This window comes from Jaculus jaculus, chromosome 22 (genome assembly GCF_020740685.1).
Source record: "Jaculus jaculus isolate mJacJac1 chromosome 22, mJacJac1.mat.Y.cur, whole genome shotgun sequence".
NCBI classification, from domain to species: domain Eukaryota; kingdom Metazoa; phylum Chordata; class Mammalia; order Rodentia; family Dipodidae; genus Jaculus; species Jaculus jaculus.
Genome location: NC_059123.1, coordinates 12,895,112 through 12,919,307, shown reverse-complemented (window position 1 = coordinate 12,919,307; position 24,196 = coordinate 12,895,112). Strand labels below are relative to the sequence as shown.

General features: G+C 44.3%; 1 protein-coding gene across 20 annotated transcripts in view; it reads right to left on the bottom strand.

Annotated features, from left to right (window-relative positions):
* Positions 1-24,196, bottom strand: part of Plekha5 (pleckstrin homology domain containing A5) — a 199,426-nt gene that overhangs the window by 57,439 nt on the left and 117,791 nt on the right. For 12 of the 20 annotated variants that reach the window (XM_045139576.1, XM_045139578.1, XM_045139581.1 and 9 more), the window contains 6 exons: positions 19,560-19,632; positions 14,782-14,882; positions 8,445-8,560; positions 8,057-8,074; positions 5,335-5,802; positions 220-685 (listed from right to left, as the gene is read on the bottom strand). In XM_045139576.1, the coding sequence (XP_044995511.1) occupies positions 220-685; positions 5,335-5,802; positions 8,057-8,074; positions 8,445-8,560; positions 14,782-14,882; positions 19,560-19,632 (1,242 nt within the window). Of the gene's footprint in view, positions 1-219; positions 686-5,334; positions 5,803-8,056; positions 8,075-8,444; positions 8,606-12,641; positions 12,694-14,781; positions 14,883-19,559; positions 19,633-24,196 lie in introns of those variants that run through there. The other 8 variants (XM_045139577.1, XM_045139582.1, XM_045139596.1 and 5 more) reach the window with 3 other exon arrangements.

Below are 24,196 nucleotides of genomic sequence, written 5' to 3'. Positions count from 1 at the left end.
GTGGGTACCCGGGAATTGAACCTCGATCCTTAGGCTTCACAGGCAAGTGCCTTAACTGCTGAGCCATCTCTCTGGCCCTGTATGACATTTTGACACAGAATATTTTTCTTTAACTTTGAAACAAGAAGAGCCTGACCCTCTCCCTATTCTCTTGTCTCAAACCTAGAGTAATGTATTGGAAAGAAAAACAAAATCATGAAGACTGAGCCAGCATCTCACCTTGGGGTGGTTCGTCCTGTGCCTGCGGTCGATCGTGATATCTCCTCTCTGGATTGGCGAAGAGACCTCAGACCTGTATGTCCGCTGTGGGGAGTACCCCTGGTAAGCAGCTATGGACCCATGGGAAGGTGACGTGGGGATGGAGTGCATTGTCTGGTCAGAGATATTCACCATGGTTTTAGGACTGCTCAGGGAGCTGTGTCGGGGGAGGGTGCTCTGCTTGTTATAAAACTGACGCTGCTGCCATTCGTAGAGCTGCCACATGGTGTCATCTCTCATGGACCTCCGCTTCTCTTCTGCCGCTGGCCCTGCGCTCTTCTCGTGACTGGAAGGAGTCACACTGCAGATGCTCTCAGGCCTGGTCTTGCTGTTCCTTGGGAGTGTTCTGTAACCTTCAGGGTAGCGGGCCATAGTCTGAGCTCGGTGGCTGGGCATATTTCTTGGCAATGTTCGGTAGGAAATTATTCTAAAATAAAAAACATTAGTATGTAAAATGAAGGAGAAAGCTCCCCTGTCCCCCCCCAAACCCTGTCCACCGCCCACAAGGTGGGGACTCATTGTAGCCCAGGCCGACCTGGAACTCACTCTGTAGTCCCAGGCTGGCCTTAAACTCACAGTGATCTTCCTACCTCTGCTTTCTGAGTGTCGGGGTTAAAGGCTGGGTGAAAGTTGTTTCCTAAATTCTAAATAGTACTATATTTCTTTTGTTCTGAGTAAAATATATATTGGGACATTTTTCTTTTCTTCTTCTTCTTCTTTTATTCTCAAGGTACGGACTTGCTCTAGCTCAGGCCAACCAGGAATTCACTATGTAAGTCCCAAGCTGGCCTCAAATTTAAAGGTGTGTACCACTACACCCAGCCTTAGGACATTTATTTTATTTTATTTTTGTTTTTTGAGGTAGGGTCTTGCTCTAGCCCAGGCTGACCTGGAATTCACTATGTAGTCTCAGGATGGCCTCAAACTCATGGAGTTCCTCCTACCCTGGCCTCCTGGGTGCTGGAATTAAAGGCGTGCACCACCATGCCTGGCTAGGACTTTTTTTTTTTTTTTTAAAGGAATTGAAATACTTGGCTGAGGACATAGTTCAGAGTAGAGTGCCTACCTAACATGTGCAAGACCCTGGGTTTGATCCACAGCACATAGCATGAGAAGGAGGGAATAAAAGAATGATTAAAATGCTATATGAGGTATGAATTATTAATAGATTTCAATATTTTTATGAAATTCAATTTGGTGACTCTAATATAGCATGCAAACAGAATTTGAGACAATCATACAAGAAACTTATGAGTTCCAGAAAATTTAGTCTGGCTTAAAAAGAAAGACCCCTTGAGGACTTGGCCATTGCCCCTCTTGGTAGTGTACCATGACTTTGTTCTTTTAAAAGGGGGCACATGCATCTAGAGTTCATTTGTAGCAGCTGGAGGCCCTGGCACACCCATTCTCTCTCTCTCTTTTTCTGTCAAATAAATAAAACAAATTTTATATTTTTATTTATTTATTTGAGAGACAGAGAGTATAAGTGAGTATGGGTGCACCAAGGCTTCTTGCCACTGCAAATGAACTCCAGACACATGCACTACTTTGTGTGTCTGGCTTTATGTGGGTTCTGGGGAATCGAACCCAGACAGGAAGGCTTTGCAAGCAAGGGGCCTCCATTAGCTACTGAGACATCTCCTCAGCCTTTACTTCTGATCCTCTTGCCTCCACCTCCAGAGTGATGGGACTACAGGTGTGTGCCACCATACCTGGTTAATGTGCGACTAGGGTCAGACGGAGCCAAGAAAATCGTGCATACTACCCAAGAGCCACATTCCCACTCATCCCCATTATCTTTTTAACAGTTACAACTTAGATTCTATAAAAACCACTACAAGAGCCAAGCATGGTGGTGCACACCATTAATCCCAGTACTCAGGAGGCAGAGGTATGACGATCGCCATTAGTTTAAGGCCAGCCTGAGACTATATAGTGAGTTCCAGGTCAGCCAGAGCTAGAGTTAGACCCTACCTCAAAAAACAAAAAACCCCAAACAAACAAACACCACTAAAAGAAACATCCAAATTTAAAAAGAATACAATTGGCCAGGCATGGTAATGCATGCCTTTAATCAGCACTTACGAGGTAGGGGTAGGATGATTGCTGTGAGTTTGATGGCAGCTTAAGGCTACATAGTGAATTCCAGACCAGCTTGGGCTACAGCAAGACCCCACCTTGAAAAACAGATAACAGAGAGAGTAAGATGGCCTGGTGTGGCGCACACCTGCAAACCAGCACCAGAGGCTGAGGCAGGAGGACTTGAGAAAGGTTTGACAACAGAGCCTGAGCTACAGAATGAGACTGTCTCTGAACAGTGAGTTCCTACTGGGTGTAAAATTGTGTTGTTCCCCCTCCCCCAAAGTAGGATCTCACTGTAGCTCAGGCTGACCAACAACTTACTCTGTAGTCTCAGAGTAGCCTTAAACTCACAGTGATCTTCGTACATCTGCCTCTCAAGTGCTAAGATTAAAGGCGTATGCCACCATGGCTGGCTGTCATCTTTTAAAAATTTTTTTATATTATTTTCAAGGAGAGCCAGACAGACAGACAGACATATGCACTACCCTGTGCAACTGGCTTTCCATGGGTAGTGAGCCATTTCCAAAGGCCTGTTATCTTTATTCAGAGAAACTATCATCGAGTGAACACACCTGTCTGGGGCTCTAAGCAGCCAGAGGGAGCTGCGCTGTGATCGCAAGACAGAAGGAAGGGAGGCGGCGGCGGCAGTGCCTGGATGAGGATCAGGAGGTATTTAAGAGCTCAGCGCTGTCGGTCTCTGGGCTCTGCGGACGCCGAGGCAGTGGGGTGCCGCCACCACAGCCCTGGTCTTTTTTTTTTTTTTTTGGTTTTTGAGGTAGGGTCTCACTGTAGCCCAGGCTGACCTGGAAGTCACTATGGAGTCTCAGGGTGGCCTCAAACTCACAGCGAACCTCCTACCTCTGCTTCCTGAGTGCTGGGATTAAGGCGTGTGCCACCACGCCTGGCTTAACCCTGGTCTTTTCATGCTTGGGTGACAGAGGGCTTGGGGGCTAGCCAATCTAAAATGGAGGCCTCCTTTCCCAAAAGTAGCATGTTCTCATTATGCCAGCCATCTCTAGACTTTTATATCCAATGATTTGTATTTACTAATGTATACACATTTAAAATATTTTATTTATTTATTTGAGAGATATAGAAAAAGTCAGAAAGAGAAAGAGAAAATGGACATGTCTTATGCATGTAACACCTTATGCATCTGGTTTTAGGTGAGTGCAGGGGGACTGAACTACGATCCTTGGGCTTTGCAGACAAGTGCCTTAACCATAGAGCCATCTCTTCAGCCTAACATATCTCTTCTCCCAGAATTCATGGAATCTGGTGTCTGTACAAAGCCAAGGAAAACCTGAGCTTTCAGAGGCGGTGGGTGTGGATTCCAAAATAAAATAAATAAAGATTCCAAAATAAAATAAATAAAGAGTACAAAAAAAAAACCCTGCAAGCATCTACACTTTAGAGACAAAACCCCAAATTCTAGATACTCGCTGAATCTCTTCACACAATTTTAAACTTAAAAAAGGATCAAGAGATAACCTGATAAGAAACTTTTGGCTTGAATTTTAAGTATTTCCCTGAGAATGATTGATTACCAAGTATTTGTAAACTCCTTTCTTTTTCTTCCCCTTTCTTTTCCTCTCTCCTTTCCTTTCACTGCTTTCTACTTCTTTTCTGTCTAGCCAAATGTTACTTTATCTTTTTTTTTTTTTTTTTGCTTTTCGAGGTAGGGTCTCACCTAGCCCAGACTGAGCTGGAATTCACTATGGAGTCTCAGGGAGGCCTTGAACTCATGGCGATCCTCCTACCTCAGCCTCCCGAGTGCTGGGACTAAAGGCGTGTGTTAGCATGCCCACTCTCTCCCTGCATCTCTACATGCGTGCGCCCCTTCTGGTCCTCTACACTCGTTCCTCGGTCATTATCACAGCAGTAGTAACTAAGCCACAGTGACTTCTTTCTCTGCAGCTCTGCACATCTCCACTGCGACATGGAGGCATCCTTTACGCGGAAGCCTGCACCCTGCTTCCTCATAAAGACTTGGCTGATCGCTGAATGACCAGAGGTGGCTCCTGCGGCGCTCTGCTCTTCTAGACTCGCCTCACTGTGCAGCTCTGCTTACACAACTTTCTCCTCTACCAGGCTGCTGTCCTTCTGAGAGCCTGGGAGAAACCTCTTCATGGCACCATGCTTAGGGCACAGCAGTTACGAAACAACTTTATGAGGTTCAAGTGCATGCAGGAGCAAGGGCTTCCGTGAGTATGTCTGATATCCAGTCATGCACATTCTCATTTTAATTTTTTATTATTATTTATTTATTTATTTGAGAGCGACAGACACAGAGAGAAAGACAGATAGAGGGAGAGAGAGAGAATGGGCACGCCAGGGCTTCCAGCCTCTGCAAATGAACTCCAGACGCGTGCGCCCGCTTGTGCATCTGGCTAACGTGGGACCTGGGGAACCGAGCCTCGAACTGGGGTCCTTAGGCTTCACAGGCAAGCGCTTAACTGCTAAGCCATCTCTCCAGCCCCACATTCTCATTTTAAGAGCCAAGAAGTGAGATGAGAAGTGAGCATAGACAGTGATATCTTCATATTACTTGTCTCTTTTTCTTTTGGGGACCCAGCCTCATATAGCCCAGGCAGGTGTGGAACTCACTATGTGGCTGGGGACAATCTTGAGAATCATGACCTCCTGGTCAATTCTTGCTAAGGAGGTCCTTCCCTGCACCAGGCTACAACACTGACAGTGGAGGACAGTTAGACTAGGGCAGGGCACAGGGGACAGAGACACTGCAGGGACAGGACAGGGGTGGGGATGAGGAGAAAGACAGGGCCTGCTCTTTTGCTTAACTACAGCCCTTCCTTGTGCTGGGCTGAGAAGGAGAGTAAAAACAAGGACAGACAACACAGTGCATCACCATGAGCATGCTACGGTGACAAAACTGTTCACTGAAAGCACAATTTAAGCCAGTATTTTGACTGAAGCTAACCTCTCCCAGCACAGCATCAAAGAAACCAGGGTTCCTAATGACAAGACACTCACCCCCTGCTTTCTTCTTCATGGCTCCTCCCCTTCTGGATTTTAATCCACTGCTCCAGCTGCTGCATGGAGTCTGTTCTCTGAAGGACGCGCTCAGCCTCTGAGGGCAAGGGCCCTGTATTTGGGTGGCTTCCACCTCTGCCATCTGTCAAGCTGACACTGGTGGTTCTATTCTCTGAGCTAGTCACATTGTCGGGTCTGTAGTGTGCAGTCTGAGGTGGGCGTGCTGACCCGCTTTCATACTCAGACGGCAGAGAATTCAACTTCACACTATTAATTTTGGTTAAGGGTCTATCCTGACCATCCTTCTGAAATCCGTATTTTTCAGCTTCTAAGGCTTTTTTTCCTTCAATTTTGCTTATTTCCTTGTTTCTTTGGTTGTTTTGGACCTCTGGTTTAATTAGCACTCTGTGGTTGGGAATATTATTGGTTTCTTTAGATGGTGCGCTTTCCGCTGTAACCTTGTCCACTCTGAAATCACAGAAGAAAATCATAGTCGATTAGGTGAAACAAGTACATATTGCATTTGAGATTCAATTTAGCAAAAATTTGCACACAAACAAGTAAACAAATCAAAAAGAGAATCACAGATTATAAGCCTGCCCAAATCCTCAAAGGTATAGTATCCAAGTATAAAACCCAGAAGGTAGAGACAGAAAGAGGAAAAGAAAAGAATAGCAGGTGAAATCTACTAGAGAGTAAGAAGCAGGGGCTGTGGAGGTGGCTCTGCAGTTAAGACACTTGCTTGCAAAGCCCGCTGGCCTGGGTATGATTCTCCAGGACCCATGTAAAGCCAGATGCACAAAGTGACTTATGCATCTGGAGTTCCTCTGCAATGGCTGGAGGCCCTGGAGTACCCATTCTTTCTTTTCCCTTGCAAATAAACAAAAATATTTTTAAAAAAGCAATGTTTGTCTACACCATTACACATCTGAAGACAAAGCAAATGAGATTTTCCATTCACAGTTAATCCACACAATCCACACTTAAGAGATCACAGTAGCCAGGTGACTGACAGGAACAACGTGGCCCGAGGGTTGCTCATCCCAAGACAAAGCTGAGTCGGGCTGTGGAGAATTCTGCAACAGGAAATCACAGCTTGATGCGATCAAGGGCCTGGACCACATGACTGTGTGTGCAAGAGGACTGGTACTGGTTGGTTATTTTTTTTCTGTTTTTGGTTGTTTTGTTTTGAGACAATGTGTTCAGTCCAGGATGGTCTGAAACTTGCAGTGAAATTTAACTTTGAAATAGGTTTTCTCTGATGAGATTCCCCCCCCCCCCCCCCCCCCCCGTGGTAGGGTCTCACTCTAGCCCAGGCTGACCTGGAACTCACTCTGTAGTCTCAGGCCAGCAATCCTCTTCCCTCTGACTCCCTCCCCCACCAAGTGCTGGGATTAAAGATTTAAGGTGTGTGCCATCTTGCCTGGCCTTTTTTTTTTTTTCCTTTGGATAAAGTGTGCAATGTAGTCCAGTGAGGCTGAGACCCTCCTGACTGGCAGTGTTAGTACTGTGTGTACATGCTAGATAAATTCTTTTTCCATATAGCTGAAAAATATTAGCACAATCTGACTTGAAGCAGGGAAGATAAAATACTCTTAAATAATATTTTTAGAAAATTGATCTACTTTGAGGACACAGAGAGAAACAGAAACAAAGTATGGGTGAGCCAGGGCCCCTTGCCACTGCAAACTCCAGACACACGAGCTGTTTGTGCATGTGGCATGAGTACTGTTAATTTGAATCTGGGCCAGCCAACTCTGTAAGCAAGTACCTTAACTACTGAGTCATCTCCCCAGCTTTTAGATCAATTATTATTATTATTATTAACGTTTTTTTTTCCTAAGGTAGGGTCTCACTCTTGCCCAGGCTGACCTGGAACTCACTGTAGAGCTAGGCTGTCCTTGAACACATAGTGATCTTCCTACTGTGCCTCCAAAGTGCCAGGATTAAAGGAGTGTGCCAACATGCCTGGCCTCTTAGATCAATTATCAAAGAATCTGAGTTTGGAGTTTTAAAAGAAAGAATGTAATTTAGAAATCCTCTAAATATTTGACGAACCAGTTTCTGAAGATATTCATCACAAAACATTCAGAATTAACCAGAAAGTCTTAAAGAAATACAACTCATCAAAATATCTTATTGTAATTTGCTTCCTAAATATTTATACAATGTAAAAAATACAACTGAGTTAAATACATGAAAATAAATTTTAAGATTTAAGGCACTAAAAAACATTGTCATGGGGCTGGAAGAATGGCTTAGCCATTAAGGCATTTGCTTACAAAGCCAAAGGACCCAGGTTTGATTCCCCAGTACCCATGTTAGCCAGATGCACAAGGGGGCACATGTATCTGAAGTTTGTTTGCAGTGTCTGGAGGCCCTGACGTTCCCATTCTCTCTCTTCCTCTGTCAAATAAATAAATAAAAATAAAAAAGTATAACAAATATTGTCATGAACCAGAAAATGACCTTGATATTCATGACCTTGCAGAGCCTGGCAATACCTATACAAGACACTCATAAATAATAGGAGAAAAGATGATGACATCAAATTAACAGAGAGACTAATGGAGAGAGGGAGGGATGTGATGGAGAGCAGAGTTGTGAAGAGAAGGGAAATATCATGGATTATAGTATAGAAGCTGTCAATTAAAAAAAATATAATATTGTCATGAAGGACAAAAGCCTGTGATTTTAAGATAATAATTAAAAATGCACTTACCGGAAGTTAAAGGTAATTCTGTAAGAAGAAAGAACATTCAGTTTGAATGTAAGGATTCTAAATCCACCCCAGAATACACTTACTGATAGGTGGAAATGAATCAAGAGGAAAGGTGAAATAAAAATGCAGGTAGTATCTTAGATTAATGGGTAGCATACAATTTTAAATATGGACATGCATTAATCCTTACAGAGAAAGAAAAAGTGAGTTCACACAACGATTAAGTGGTATATACTATGACGGTGCTATCAGCAAGGCACGGAACACGTTGAGCTCACGGCGTGACTACTGAGTGACATGTTTATGATGGCCGTGCCGGTCTGCCAGGTGTGGGGTGTGATGAGGTGGACATGTGGGCTTCACTGCGCTGGTCCCGACACACTTTTACCTTCTCACAGGTTCTGTCTGTACTAGGGCAGCATCTAGCATGGCTTCCATCCACAGCTCCATCTCCTCTCCTGTGTCAGTGCAGAAATAATAGGTCCGCATGTTTGGATGGGCTGCCTGATTGAAAATGACACGAGCATTTTATCACGATAGTGTGCGATTCTGTAAAAGAAAAAGACAAAAAGTGTGTCCTTACCTACATTACTGCTTCCAAATGTCAAAGAAAGTAGACTTGTCTTTTATAGAAAATAGAGAAATGACTAAGGAAACGAATGCCCATTTGGCTATTATGTAGGTGCCGGGGAACTAAAGCCAGGTTGGCAAGCTTTGCAACCCAGTCGTGGGATTAAAGATGTGCACCATCATACCCGGCTAACAATTTCTTAAAACTGTAATTCATACTTCTTCATCCAAGAATAATGTTTGAAGTTGGGTGTTCAAACTAATCCCAAGCATGAGGTGGGCAAATGGCCATAATTTTGGAGATAGTGTGTACTATGTACTGAGACCCAGGACAGCCTGGGGTACAGAGGGAGATCCTGTCACAAGCCAAAACAATGCTTCAGAGCAAAAAGATGGAAAGGTTGATGTTATAGCAGTTCCCCAGTGTGTTCACAACTTCATTAATCTTTAAAAAGTGATACTGATTAATGATATATATATTTTAAAAATATTTTTATCACCAGGCATGGTGGCTTTAATCCCAGCACACAGTAGGCTGAGGTAGGAGGATTGCTGCGAGTTCGAGGCTACACTGAGACTACATAGTGAATTCCAGGTCAGCCTGGGCTAGAGTGAAACCCTACTTCAAAAAACAAAAACAGGGCTGGAGAGATGGCTTAGCGGTTAAGCACTTGCCTGTGAAGCCTAAGGACCCTGGTTCAAGACTCAACTCCCCAGGACCCACGTTAGCCAGATGCACAAGGGGGTGCACGCGTCTGGAGTTCGTTTGCAGTGGCTGGAAGCCCTGGTGCGCCCATTCTCTCTCTCTATCTGCCTCTTCCTCTCTCTGTCACTCTCAAATAAATAAATAAAAATAACAAAAAAATTAAAAAAAAAACAAAAACAAAAAACCCTATACACACACACAAGCGTATGTATGTATGTATGTGTGTGTGTGTGTATATATATTTAAGTGAGAGAGAGAGAGAGAGAGGGAAAGAGGAGGATAGAGAGAGAGAATGGGCATGCCAGGGCCTCTAGTCACTGCAAATACGCCAGACACATGCACCACCTTGTGCATCTGGCCTATGTGGGTAATGGGGGACCAAACCTAGGTCCACAGGCTTCACAGGCAAGTGACTTAACTGCTGAGCCATCTCTCTAGCCCAATATTTTATATATTTCTATATTTACTTATTTATTTATTGGGGGGGGGGCAGAGAACCTCAGGGCTTCCTGATGCTGCAAATTCCAAATGCGTGCACCACTTTGTCATCTGGTTTTGTGTGGGTACTGAATAATCAAATCCAGGCAGTTGGGCCTTGCAAGCAAATGCCTTTAACTGCCAAGCCATCTTTCCACCCCTCTTAAATGTTTTATAGACACAAAAGATTTACAAATGGGCTGGAGAGATGGCTTAGCGGTTAAGGCATTTGCCTGCAAATCCAAAGACTCCTGGTTCAATTCCCCAGGACACATGTAAGCCAGCTGCACAAGGGGGCGCATGCGTTTGGAGTTCGTTTGCAGTGGCTGGAGGCCCTGGTGTGCCCATTCTCTCTCTCTCTTAAATAAACACATAAATATTTACAAAAAGATTTACAAATGATTCAAAATGGTATTTCCTATGAGTTTTTCAAGTTTCAGAGTGAAATGTTATTCAAGGAGATGTCACTGATAAGTAGATGCTTCTTTGCGGGAGGCTTCTTTATCAGATAAGAAGGAGAGTGACAGTCACGGGAGGTGAACAGCGGCAGCTATGTTAGGGGAGGCGCAAAGCTGAGGGCAGCCACATGCTTCTCTCTCTCTCTCTCTCTCTTTCTTTCCTTCCTTCCTCCCTCCCTCCCTTCCCCCTTCCCTTCCTTCCTTTCTCTCCTTCTCTCTCTTTCTTCCCTTCCCTTCCTCCCCTCCCCTTCTCTCTTAATTTCCTACTCTTTCCTTCCGTCCCCCTCCTTCCTTCCCACCCTCCCTCCATTTCTTTGTGTGTGTGTAAAGGCTAGAAGTCCACCAATTAGGTTAGACTAACTCATCAGTGAGCACCAGGGATACTCTTGTTTCTATATACTCAGGCTTGGAATTACAAGAGTGCATCACTATACCCAGCATTTTTTTTTTCTTTTTTGTTTTTTTGAGGTAGGGTCTCACTCTAGCCCAGGCTGACCAGGCATTCACTATGTAGTCTCAGAGTGGCCTCCAGTTCATGGTGATCCTCCTACCTCTGCCTCCCGAGTGCTGGGATTAAAGGTGTGTGCCACCATGCCATGCCTGGATACACCCAGCATTTTATAGGGGTACCGGGGATCAAATCAAAGGCCTCACTTCTGCAAGGCAAGTGCTTTACTGACTATATTCTTGACTCCATTCCATTTTGAGATTTTCTCTCCTCCCTCCCTCCCTTCCTTTTTTTCTGATTTTTCAAGGATGGGTTTTACACTAGCTCAGGCTGACCTAGAATTCACTATGTACTCTCAGGGTGGCCTTGAACTCACAGCAATCTTCCTACCTCTGCCTCCCCAGTGCTGGGGTTAAAGGTGTGAACCACCACGGCTTCATTTTTTACTAAATATTCAAAGACAAGCAAAATAGACAAAGGCAATTTCAGTCTGAAATGAGGTAAAGACAAGAACACAACGTAGCTGGTCGGGAAATACTAAAACAATGAAGCACACACCTTTAAGTGAGACCCTACCTTGGGGTAAAGAGAGAGAGAGAGGGAAGGAGGGAGGGAGGGCACTAATCTCGGATCACATACTTTCAAGATTTATATACCAGTTTATCTACAAGGCCAAATTAGCTTCTTAAAATCATTTTGTCACTTTTTGTTCTAAGTAGCCCCAGAAGTAATTGAGGAGTTCTTCCAAGCACTTCAGTGAATGGGTGCTAAAGCTTTAAAAATCACCTACAGGAGTTCTTTCCGACAGCAAACCCCTAAGGTCTGAATTTCCCTGTGTCTACTTCTTCACCAGGAATTCCAGTTATTTTTTATAGTTTATATTTATAATAATCTATAAAGAAGCAGGTTAACATATAGCATCCTCACTAATCCTTTTAAGCATTGTTCTGAGCTGATGGAGTGAGCACCCCTAGGATTTTTCTATAAAGTGGGTGTAATTTGCCCCTAAATACAGGTACGTGACAACAATAACAACAACAAATCATTTTTAGGGTACACATATTCAATAAACAGTCACTAAAATAAAAATCTCACTTGACTAGGTATAACGTAATCATATGGAAACCACTTCACAGAAAGTTCAGGGATGGGAAGATAGATCAGTGGTTAAAGGTGCTTGCTAGCAAAGCCTGGTGTCCCAGGTTCAATTCCCCAGTACCCAGTACCCACATAAAGCCAGATACACAAGGTGGTACATGAGTCTGGAATCTGTCTAAAGCAGCACGAGGTTTTGGCATGTCATATTCATATTCTCCCTCTCTCTCAAATAAATAAGTCAATTAAGAAAAAAAGAAAGGGCTGGAGGTATGGCTTAGTGGTTAAGGCATTTGCCTGCAAAGCCAAAGGACCCAGGTTCAAGTCCCTAAGACCCACGTTAGCCAGATATACAAGGGGGTGCATGCATCTGGGGTTCATTTGCAGTGGCTGGAGGCTCTGGCATGCCCATTATCTCTCTTTCTCTCTTTCTCTCTTTCGTCACATAAATTAAATAAATAAAAATAAAAAAATATTAAAAAGGAAAAAAAAGGAAGGTCAAATATTCTACACTGTTTAAATGAAAAAAAAAAAAAATCACTAGAGTACCCTTGGACTAACCCGCCATATTCCATGGGGAGTTTTTTCTTTTTGGTTCTTGGTTTTTTGAGGATCTCACTCTAACCCATGATGACCTGGAATTCTCTATGTAGTTTCAGGGTGGCCTCGAACTCACAGTGATCTTCCTACCTCTGCCTCTCAAATGCTGGGATTAAAGGCGTGCGACACCTTGGCTGGCCCACTGGGAGTATTTTCTGATTTACTGTCCAAGCCCCATGTTTGCTGTCTGTCCATGTGGGTTTGGAGACAGACTGCCAAGTTCCTACTTACCGTGTTGATAAGCAGTAGCATCAAGGCTAAAAGACGCAGTCACAAAGCAGCTCTGACTCTCGGGAAAACACCAAAGAAGAGAAAAGTTGAAACAGCAATTACTCTTCTTGTTGCAAACAAAATAAAACTAAGTAATTACAGAGAAACTATATGTACTAAACATGTGTGGACACTCTTGCTGCTACTTGAATATTGTAGCATTTTTCTAAGTGTCTAAAAATCCAGGTAAAATGCCTTACAAACAAAACAAATTCAATAAATATTTGCTAAATTTACAAGCAGATGAAAAACTTAGAGCCAAATAAATTCTGTGTACTTTATTAAATTCTTATTTCAAGCTATCGGTATTAGACTTTATTATAACTCAAAATATCTAATTGTTTCTCTAGTTTACCCACAGCTGCAAATTCAGATAAGATATAGTTAGTCCCCCTTCATCCAAGGTCTTAGCTCTAATACCACCTCCTTAATGAGGCTATCCATTACTCTTCCCACGTAATCCTTCCCTATATCCTCCCTGCCTTATCTGCACAGCTAATAATGAAACACATTAATTAGAACAAGTTATGACGCGTTGCAGTCCTTAGTGTTCTTGCATGGGTGTGCGCATGCACAAGCGCAGGCCACAGGCTGATGCCAGGTGTCTTCCTCAATGGCTTTCTATATTATTGGGGGGGGGGGGCAGGGAGGGCTCAAGGTAGGGTCTCACTCTAGCCCAGGCTGACCTTGAACTCCCAGTGACCCTCCTACCTCTGACTCCCAAATGCAGGGATTAAAGGTGTGCCTGGACTCACTGGGATTAAAGGATGCCCCATCATGCCCTGCCTGCGTTCTCTGCTTTAGTTTTGGGTTAATTGAATTTCATAGTTCACTCACCTGGTTTTTGTTTTGTTTGATGGATTTTTGTGTCACTTTTTTGTCTTTTTTGGTTTTTGAGGTAGGCTCTCCCTGTAGCCCAGGCTCACCTGGAATTCACTGTGTAGTCTCAGGGTGGCCTCGAACTCACGACCATCCTACTGTCTCTTTTATGTCTTCTTAAATTTATATTAACTTTCTTTTTGATAACATCATACATGTGTATAATGTGTTTTGATCATCTTCCTGCAGTTAACCTCTCACTTGTCCCCTTCCCACTTCTGCTTCCTCTCAGGTAATTCCTTCTTACAATTATGTCTCATTCTTTCTTACAATTCATTGAGTTTAGTCAGGGTTGTTTGCATGAGCTTGGGTGGGGGATTATTTACTGGAGTATGGGCACTACACCACTGAAAACCACAACCATTGAGTGCCATTAGCTCCTCCAGCAGGGGTGCATCCTCATGAGCCCTTCCCTCACCCATGTGGATGTTGGCTCAATTTTGTTCAGGAAACCACAATACCATGGCTATTTAACAGTGAAAATGTTTGTACCCTTCTAAAACTTTCACTTGCAAAACACCCATTCCCCCTCCCCAACCCCCTGTTTTGATATTTTTCAAGGTAGGGTTTCACTTTAGCTTACCTGGAACTCACTCTGTAGCTCCAGGCTGATTTTAATTTCATTGAAGAATCTCCTATCTCTGCCTCCCAAGGTATGTGCCACCATGCCCAGCCACCATCCGCTTTTAAAGAATCCCCAGTGGGCTGGGGAAATGGCCCAGTGAGCCAAGTGCACACACGAGGAGCTGAGATGGGATCTTGACATGTCTGCAATCCCAGCTCTGAAGGGTAGAGACATGAAGACCCAGAGCTTGCTGGCAGCTAGTCCAGCTGAATCATACTAATTGTTTCAAAGCGCAGCATCAAGCAGCACTTTTTAGTGCATTCTGCTTATTTTGATTTATTTATTTGAGAGTGACAGATAGAGAAAAAGAGGCGGGGGGGAGGGGGAGAAGGCGGAGAGAGGGAGAATGGGTGCGCCAGGGTCTCCAGCCACTGGAAATGAACTCTAGACGCGTGCGCCCCCTTGTGCATCTGGCTTACGTGGGTCCTGGGGAACCCAGCCTCACACTGGCATCCTTAGGCTTCACGAGCAAGTGCTTAACAGCTAAGCCTTACCTCCAGCCCTCTAGTGTATTCTGAACGCATGCACCATGGTCCTGAGCTCACACTGCCTGCTTGTTTCAAAGCGCAGCATCAAGCCGCTCTATCATGAGCTTACCTTGAAGGCGAACTTGCGGTTGATGTGGTCCTCGGCGCCGAGCATGGCGATCTGGAAGCTGGGCAGCAGGATGCTCCCCAGAATGCCCTCCTCCTTCTCATCTGCAAGACACACGAGGACTGCTTACTGCTTCTTGTGGGAACTTCTCACTGCTTTCTTGCAGGCCCTTGGATATACTAGTTTTTCTTTTTTTTTGTTGTTGTTGTTACTTGTGTTTTTCAAGGTAGGGTGTCACTCTAGCCCAGGCTGACCTGGAATTCACTCTTTAGTCTCAGGGTGGCTGCAAACTCATGGTGATCCTCCTGCCTCTGCCTCCTGAGTGCTGGAATTAAAGGGGAGCGCCACCACACCTGGCTACTAGATACTTTTTGATTGGCAAACAAAGTCTTACTGATCAGAGAAAGGGAAGTAGTAACAGCTCCCTGAAAAGGGGGTTATTCAGTGTTCCTGTCCTCACTGGGCTGTGAAGCTCCATGAACCCACTCAGAATGGTGGCAGCGGATGCTCAAGAGTGTGGTGAAATAACTACACCTGGGCAAAACATATTTTATTTTTAAATTTATTTATTTATTTATTTGAGAGTGAGAAAGAGGCAGGGGGAGGGGGAGGCATAGAATGGGCACACCAGGATCTCCAGCTGCTGCAAACTCCAGATTCAAGAGCCACCTTGTGCATCTGGCTTACATGGATCCTGGGGATTGAACCTGAGTCCTTTGGCTTTGCAGGCAAGCACCTAAACCGCTAAGCCATCTCTCCAGCCCAAAACATACTTTAAACTAAGCTATCAAATGGTATGATTTTTTTTTTAATTTTTTTTAAATATTTATTTATTTATTTATTTGAGAGCGACAGACACAGAGAGAAAGACAGATAGAGGGAGAGAGAGAGAATGGACACGCCAGGGCTTCCAGCCTCTGCAAACGAACTCCAGACGCGTGCGCCCCCTTGTGCATCTGGCTAATGTGGGACCTGGGGAACCGAGCCTCGAACCGGGGTCCTTAGGCTTCACAGGCAAGCGCTTAACCGCTAAGCCACCTCTCCAGCCCTCAAATGGTATGATTTAAGAAACTTCAGGTTTACTTTTACCAGTTTTGATTCATCCAAGAGCCATAGGCATGAGTTATAGCTCCTCAAAACAAGCACATAAACTATACCTAGGGTGATGACAAAACATTAATCTGGCTACAGCAGATTCATACTGTTAACTTTTGGCTTGGGGAAAGAGATGTCTGTAAAACCTGAAATATATACAGTTCATTGTTATAGACATAAGACAAGCTAATAAAGCTGAGCATGAGGCGATGAAACGTAAGTGGGAAATAACTCTGTCATGTCTGCTGCTTATTTTAAAGCCATCACCATAAAGCGGCCGACCAAGGGGCGCACCTGGGGTAGTGGGCGGCTGAGGCAGGAGGGCCCAGGGTTTGAGCCTAGTAACTGTCATCCAACAAAATAAACAAAAATTTAAAATAAGAGAACTTACTTTCCTCCTCATTCCTAGAGTATAGGGTAATTTATTAAATGAAGTATTGCTATAGTTCTCTTCCTGAAACAATGGGATGAAAAGTTCCTTTTACTATGTTCATGCGGTGTCACTAATGCAAAGAAAAAAAAAAGATGCAGACTCATCCTAAAAGGGTGAATGAAAGCTGGAAAGCAGCCAGCACTCCCGGATAATGTGACCAGAAGGAAGAAGGACTCATGTCTTAATTTAAGACCCAAGTTTGTTTCTATAAAAGGTATGAACAGAATGAGCTCACGAAGCCATATGCCATCAGACCTTCTTCACTGTCTTGAGTAAAACTCTATCGGCAGCTGCTTCAGAAATGCAGGGGCGCCACACGACAGGGGCTGCCCTGCCCTGGTCCCTCGGGGATGCGCTCCAGCACACACTGACCAGCTGTGAGACCTCAGGTCACGTTCTGATGCTCAGGGTATCATCGTCCATACAGCCAGGGGCCATAGGACTCCACATGAACAACTTGGTGCACAAAGTGTTCAGTAAACACGGCCATGACTATGTAAAGAACATTATTAAAGCTTTTTGCATGTGGTGTATGTGTGTGTCATCTGTGTGTGCAGGTGCACATGTGTGTTTGCATGTGGTGGATGTAATCTGTGTGTGTAGGTGCGTATGCATGTTCACAAGCCAAAGGACGATGCTGGGTCTCACACCGCCCTGAAGCTCACCAACTAAGCCAGGCTGGCTGGGCGGCTCTGGGACCCTCCTGTCCCCGCCTCTCCTGCACAGGCATGTGACATTTTTATGTGTGTTCTGGGATTGAGCTCAGGTCCTCATGCTTGCGAGGCACACACAACCTCACTTTCCATGAGTACAAACAGCAAATAACTAAGTATTTAGTTTTCTTTTGGTAGTAGCATTATGAAATTTTTATGTTAGAAATACAAAAACTCAAGAATATTAAACATAGCTTATAGTTTAAAATGAGAGCAAAGACAAGTATAAAAACACTGGAAAATGAGGAAAATGCAAACAATGATCTTAGGAATGATTTTTGAGAAATACCTTCTAACTTTATCTAGGAGTGAAAAAGCCTTCAGGAAGAACTACCCAGCCAGCCTGGCACTGAGTAAAAACCCCCAGCCAGTGCCCGAGGGGTGTGCTCTCCAGACACAATGTCACGGTAGGTCTGGCAGATTCTGCTTCAGCAACAGTCTCAACTACAGTGTGCTAGGCGGTAAGCTAATGAAAAGAAGTCTAGTAATTTTAAATTTAGATGATTAATATGTATTATATTGTTTTCATAAGTGACCAAGAATTTTTCCACATAATTGTTAAATGAGAGGAGACTTCTGGGTAAGAAAGAGGAGTAGGAAGCTGGATTCACATGACCCTGTCACAGACAAAGTTACTACAGAGAAGAAACCGAGAGAGCTGGGGAGATGGCTCAGTAGTTAGAGGCGCTTGCTTACACAGTCTGTTGGCCTGGGATTGAGTCCCCAGTACCCATGCAAATAAAGCCCGATGCACAATGTGGTGCATGTGTCTGGAGTTTGTTTGCAATGGCAGGAGGCCCTGGTGTGCCCACACACCTCTATCTCCCTCCCCAGCTCTCTCAAGTAAATAAATACTTTAAAAAAGAAAGAGGAAGAGCTTCAGAAATGTGCACAGGCAGGGACAGACAGCTGGAAAGTGCTGAGAACAAGGCAGGCAAAGCACTGAAAAGAAGCCAGCCCAGCCTGACCCAGCTCTACCCGTGCGGGGCCTGGAGAGGAGGAGGAGCAGTGCTGTCCAGAAGCAGGGGTTCTCTCCAGGGAAGCTTCTCAACAGATCAGACTAATGTTTGCAAATTGTAAAATGTAATCACAAGAACCATAAAGCAAGGGAACAGGACTTCCACAAAAGATCCCAACTCTTACTGCAGCCGGGCGCGGTGGCGCACGCCTTTAATCCCAGCACTCGGGAGGCAGAGGTAGGAGGACTGCCCTGAGTTCAAGGCCACCCTGAGATGACAGAGTTAATTCCAGGTCAGCCTGGACCAGGGTGATACCCTACCTCGAAAAACCAAAAAAAAAAAAAAAAAAAAAAAAAAGATCCCAACTCTTCAACCACTTAAGTCAAAGATAATGAAATCGTAAAACGCTGTATGATTTCAAAGTTCACCAGTGGAAATGATCAATGAGCCAGGCGTGGTGGCACTCTCCTTTATTCCCAGCATTCAGGTGGCAGAGGTAGGAGGATCGCTGTGATTCAGGGCCAGCCTGGGAATAAACTGAGTTCTAGGTCAGCCTGGGCTAGAGTGAGACCCTTCCTTGAAAAAAAGTTTTAAAAAATATGATCAATGAAAGCCGGGCATGGGGGCACACGCCTTTAATCCCAGCACTCGGGAGGCAGAGGTAGGAGGATTGTCATGAGTTCGAGGCCACATCTTGCCTGGCTGGTTGGTTGTATAGCTCACAGAGGGTCGCTGGCGGAGTGTGTGCGTGTGTGCATGACACACCAGGGTCTCCTGCTGTAGCAAAGGAACAACAGATGCTTGTGCCGCTTTGCTGTGTTGGGGTGGCTTGGGAAGTGAACCTGGATTGGCAAGCTTTGAAGCAAGTGCCTGTAACTGCTGAGTCATCATCCTAGCCCCTTTTTATGTATTTTTTTTTTTAGCTAGGGTTTTACTATGTTGCCCATGCTAATCTTGAAATCAAAAATTGCTGGTTATGGTGGCGCACACCTTTAATCCCAGCATCCGGGAGGCAGAGGTACAGGATCACTGTGAGTTCAAGGCCACCCTGAGACTACATAGTGAATTCCAGGTCTATCTTGGTGTGCCCTTCTTTCATTGGCAAGTGCCAAGTGTGCTGTATCTGAGACACCCGCGTCGCACCTGAATACCGAACACCCTGCTGCTCGGTGCGCGCTGCCACAGCCCCCGTATGTGGGTGGCTGAAGTGGGAAGGCTACTTGAACCCAGGACTCTGTAGCATGGGGAAACATCATGAAAGCTTGTCTTACATTAATGTTGACTACGTGTTCCACAATCTACCCATGTTTTAGGGAAAACACAATCACTGTTTAGTTTTCAAACAGAAGGGCACCACATGAAAGGATGGCAGAAAAGAGTGATGAGTCCTCTGACCGTCACACAGAACAAATCAGATTGCGGGAGGTAACCCAAAGCTCAGATCAATCTGTATGAGGCGTTATTACTTTCCTGTCATGCCCCAGTAACTCAGACTCTCCGGGCAGAGAAGAGTTTGTTGGTGCCATTTGTTCATGTCCAGTACAAGTAGCCAGTGCTTAGAGTCAGTGTGGCTCAACTCACCTCTATAGTAAAACAGGCAGAGGTCGGAGAGCACAAACCAGCGCTTCTTCCACAGCTTCATGCCCGTGCTGTCCTGCAGGGAGGCGACAGTCTCAGTCTCGGTACGCACGCAACAGCCTAATTAAAAGACCTACTGACATGTCTGGGAACTGAGCTTCTCACAGAAGGAGGAAGCCCGGCCTGCTGTTTGCACAGTCTGCAGAGAAAGATAATGTCCTGCACTTTGCATGTTTCCAGCACAAGGGAAACGTAAGGAGTGAGAAGCTAGGCATGCTTCCTGAGTAACATCACACTAAGTTCACCTGTATGAAAGTGTCACACAGTTCTCTCTCTTTCTCCACCAACCTCTTTCTCTGTCTGCCACTCTCAAATAAATAAAAATAAACAAAATTTTTTTTTTAATTTTTTAAAATTTTTTTATTTGAGAGTGACAGACACAGAGAGAAAGACAGATAGAGGGAGAGAGAGAGAATGGGCGCGCCAGGGCTTCCAGCCTCTGCAAACGAACTCCAGACGTGTGCGCCCCCTTGTGCATCTGGCTAACGTGGGACCTAGGGAACCGAGCCTCGAACCGGGGTCCTTAGGCTTCACAGGCAAGTGCTTAACCGCTAAGCCATCTCTCCAGCCCAAACAAAAAATTTTTAAAAAGGAAAATATCACACAGCACCTCAAATATGTGCACACTGTTTGTATGCCAATTAAGAGAATTTAGAGAGAACTTTTCTTGGGACTTGCATCATGTTAAGACATTCCTAAGTAGACCAGTCTCTGGAGAGTAATGCTGTCATACGAAAGGAGCTTGCTTGATCAGTATGATTTGAAGCAAGTGAAATGAACTCTTTTGAACACAGAAGTCAGGTAGGGCAGGAATAAGGTAGCCATGCTGTAGCATGCTGACTTACTCTGGTAATCAGACTTAAAACATGTTAATTGGCAACAAGAAGCAAAATATGTGGGAGCCGGGTGTGGTGGTGCACGCCTTTAATCCCAGCACTTGGTAAACGGAGGTAGGAGGATCACCATGAGTTCAAGGCCATTCTGAGACTGCGTAGTGAATTCCAAGTCAGCCTGTACTAGAGTGAACCCCTACCTTGAAAAACAAAAACCAAAAAAAAAGTGCACTGAGATTATTCCAAGGTAAGAGGATTTAAAATGACCACAAATAAAGAAAACAATTATTTATTTATTTTTGGTTTATTTTTATTTATTTGCTAGTGACAGAGAGAGAAAGAGGCAGAGAGAGAGAAAATGGGTACACCAGGGCCTCCGGCCACTGCAAACGAACTCCAGATGCATGCACCCCCTTGTACATCTGGCTTATGTGAGTCCTGGGGAATCAAACCGGGGTCCTTAGGCTTTGCAGGCAAGCGCCTTAACTGCTAAGCCATTTCCCCAGGACCCCCCCCCAAAAAAAAACCAATTTTTTCTAGGCAGGGTCTCACTCTAGCCCAGGCTGACCTGGAGCTAACTCTGTAGTTCCAGGATGGTCTCAAACTCACAGTGATCCTCCTATCTCTCCCTTCCCCACCCCCCAGGTGCTGGGATTATAGGTGTGTGCCACCATGCCCAGCCACACATAAACAAACTTTAATTTACAAACACAGTTCAAATTTTTTTTTCTTGTGTCTGCTGTTTGGATTTTACTCATCCTGCAGAAAAAGCATTGACCTGGTAACAATTTTTTAATAACTTTTTTTTGTTGTGTTTATTTTTATTTATTTGAGAGCGACAGACAGAGAAAGAGGCAGACAGAGAGACAATGAGCGCACCAGAGCCTCCAGCCACTGCAAACGAAATCCAGATGCATGCGCCATCTTGTGCATCTGGCTTACTTGGGTCCTGGGGAATTGAGCCTTGAACCAGCGTTCTTAGGCTTCACAGGCAAGCACTTAACCGCTAAGCTACCTTTCCAGCCCCCTGGTAGCAATTTTTAAGTACTCTACTTCATTAACTACTAGGCTCAAGCAAAATGGCTACTTTAATAAAACTCACTTTCCCACATACAATAAAGCAAAAGGCCAGATAAAAATGAGGTAATTCCCAAAATGCAAACTACAGCCATGTTTGAATATGCCTCGATCAACATTTCCTTTTCTTTGCTGTCTTTTCTGAGACAAGGTCTCACTGTGCAGCACTGGCTGCCCTGTAACTTCTATGTGGACAAAGCTGACTTTGAACTCACAAAGATTCACCAAGTACTGGGGTTTTAAGTTTAAGCCACCACAGTTAGCTAGAACTAATACTTCTAAATTTATTCTAGATGATCTAATGGTTAACTTTAGAACAGTAGATATTAATATGGTAGACAAAATTCCTAAATGTAAAATATTTATCTTTGAAATTAACAGCTATTCCAAGAAATAGACCAAAGAGCAGAGGGGTGTATGTACTTAAATGATGCATATTTTAGTTCCCTTTAAAAATTTTAAAAACGGCTGGAGGGATGGCTTAGTGGTTAAGGCATGTGCCTGCAAAGACAAAGGACCCAAGTTTGATTCCCCAGGACCCACGTTTGCACTTAACCACTAAGCCATCTCTCGAGCCCCTACTTTTAGTTTCTTAATTATACCTTTCTTCAGAAAGGACAAGGGACCCTGCAAATATAGTTCACATATGCAGTAATACTTCTGCCACATCATATTAACCAATGTGGCCAGAAATAAGAACAGCAGTTATTTAAAGAAAGGATTCTCATTACCCCAGCCCCTGCCCTTTCTTTTAGGCAGTGTCTCACTATATAGCCCAGGCTGACCTGGAGCACACTCTGTAGTTCCATTTAACTCACCGTGATTCTCCTACCTCTGGCTCTGGAGTTCTGGCTCCATTATCCTCTTTTAAATTATTTATTTATGGGGGGGGGGGGGGAGAGGGAGGCTCTTTTGGTACTGCAAACAAACTCCAGACACATGCGCCATTTTGTGTATCTGGCTATCTGTTGGTACTGGGGAACTCAACCTGGCTTTGCAAACAAGCTCCTTTAACCTCTGAGCCACAACTACTTGAATATATGCAGTTATAAAAAGAATGAATAGGGAGGTTCCGTTCTTAAGAACTAAATGTGCAAATGCACTTTAGCTTGGCTAAGTTTAAACTTAAGGTGGTCAAAAGCTAACAATATGTTTTGCTCTCCAGTTCATATATCTAATCAAATCAATTCAGTGAAAAACTCGTATACACATTAGTTTACTTGAATGACTGAGATTTTCCTGGATACTAACTAGGTTGGTCTTCCTTCAGTACAATAGTTCAACTGTCACCCATTTTCAGATGAACAATCTTTAATGAATACTTCAAAGCCTGTTTCTCATGAGTTGTGATGAATAAATGCTACTAGGTCTGCAGAAAACAAAAACCATAAATTTGTACCATCACTAGACCACTGATGTAATTTAATTTGACTTTTTTCGGGCTGGAGAGATGGCTTAGTGATTAAGGGGCTTGTCTATAAGCCAAAGAACCCAGGTTTGATTCCCCAGGACCCATGTAAACCAAATGCACAAGGAGGCACGTGCACCCGGAGCAGTGGCTTTAGGTCTTGTGCACACACATTCTCTCTATCTGCCTCCTTCTCTCTCTCTCTCTCTCTCTCTCAAATAAATAAAATGAATTTGAAACAATTTGCTCTGTTCCCGTGCCATGCAATGAACCCAGGACCTCGCGTCCGCTGCGCAGCGGCTCCAGCCCTGCGCTCCACGTGTGGCTGCTGTAGCTCAGCCGGCCTCAGAGTTGTCATCCTCCTGCTTCTGTCACTTACACAAAACCTACAATTTTCTTTCTAAAATTTTTTTCATTTTTTTGAGGCAAGGTCTTGCTCTAGTCCAGCCTGACCTGGAACTCATGGTGATCCTCCTACCGTTACTTCCCAGGATTAAAGGCATGTGCCACCAGGCCCAGCAAAAATCTATTGATTTTTATATGAATAGAAAAATAAACCATACTTTTTATTTTATTTTATTTTTTGAGGTAAAGGTCTCACTCTAGCCCAGGCTGAACTGGAATTCATTATGTAGTCTCAGGATGGCCTTGAACACAAAGCAATCCTCCCACTTCTATATCCAAAGTGCTGGGATTAAAGGTGTGCACTACCACACCTGGCTGTATTACTATTTATTTATTTATTTTTTGGTTTCTCGAGATAGGGTCTCACTCTAGCCCAGGCTGACCTGGAATTCACTATGGAGTCTCAGGGTGGCCTCAAACTCACAGCAATCCTCCTACCTCTGCCTCCCAAGTGCTGGGATTAAAGGCGTGCTCCACCACGCCCGGTTGTATTTCTATTTTTTTTTTTATATATTTTTTTATAATTTTTTTTAATTTATTTTATTTGAGAGCGACAGATACAGAGAGAAAAACAGATAGAGGGAGAGAGAGAGAGAGAATGGGCGCTCCAGGGCTTCCAGCCTCTGCAAACGAACTCCAGACGCGTGCACCCCCTTGTGCATCTGGCTAACGTGGGACCTGGGGAACCGAGCCTCGAACCAGGGTCCTTAGGCTTCACAGGCAAGCGCTTAACCACTAAGCCATCTCTCCAGCCCTGTATTTCTATTTTTAATGAAAAACTATTTCATATAATTAACATGACTATCTCAGTATCATCTGGTTTAAAAGCTTTCTTCTGACCATCTCCTTTGTCAACC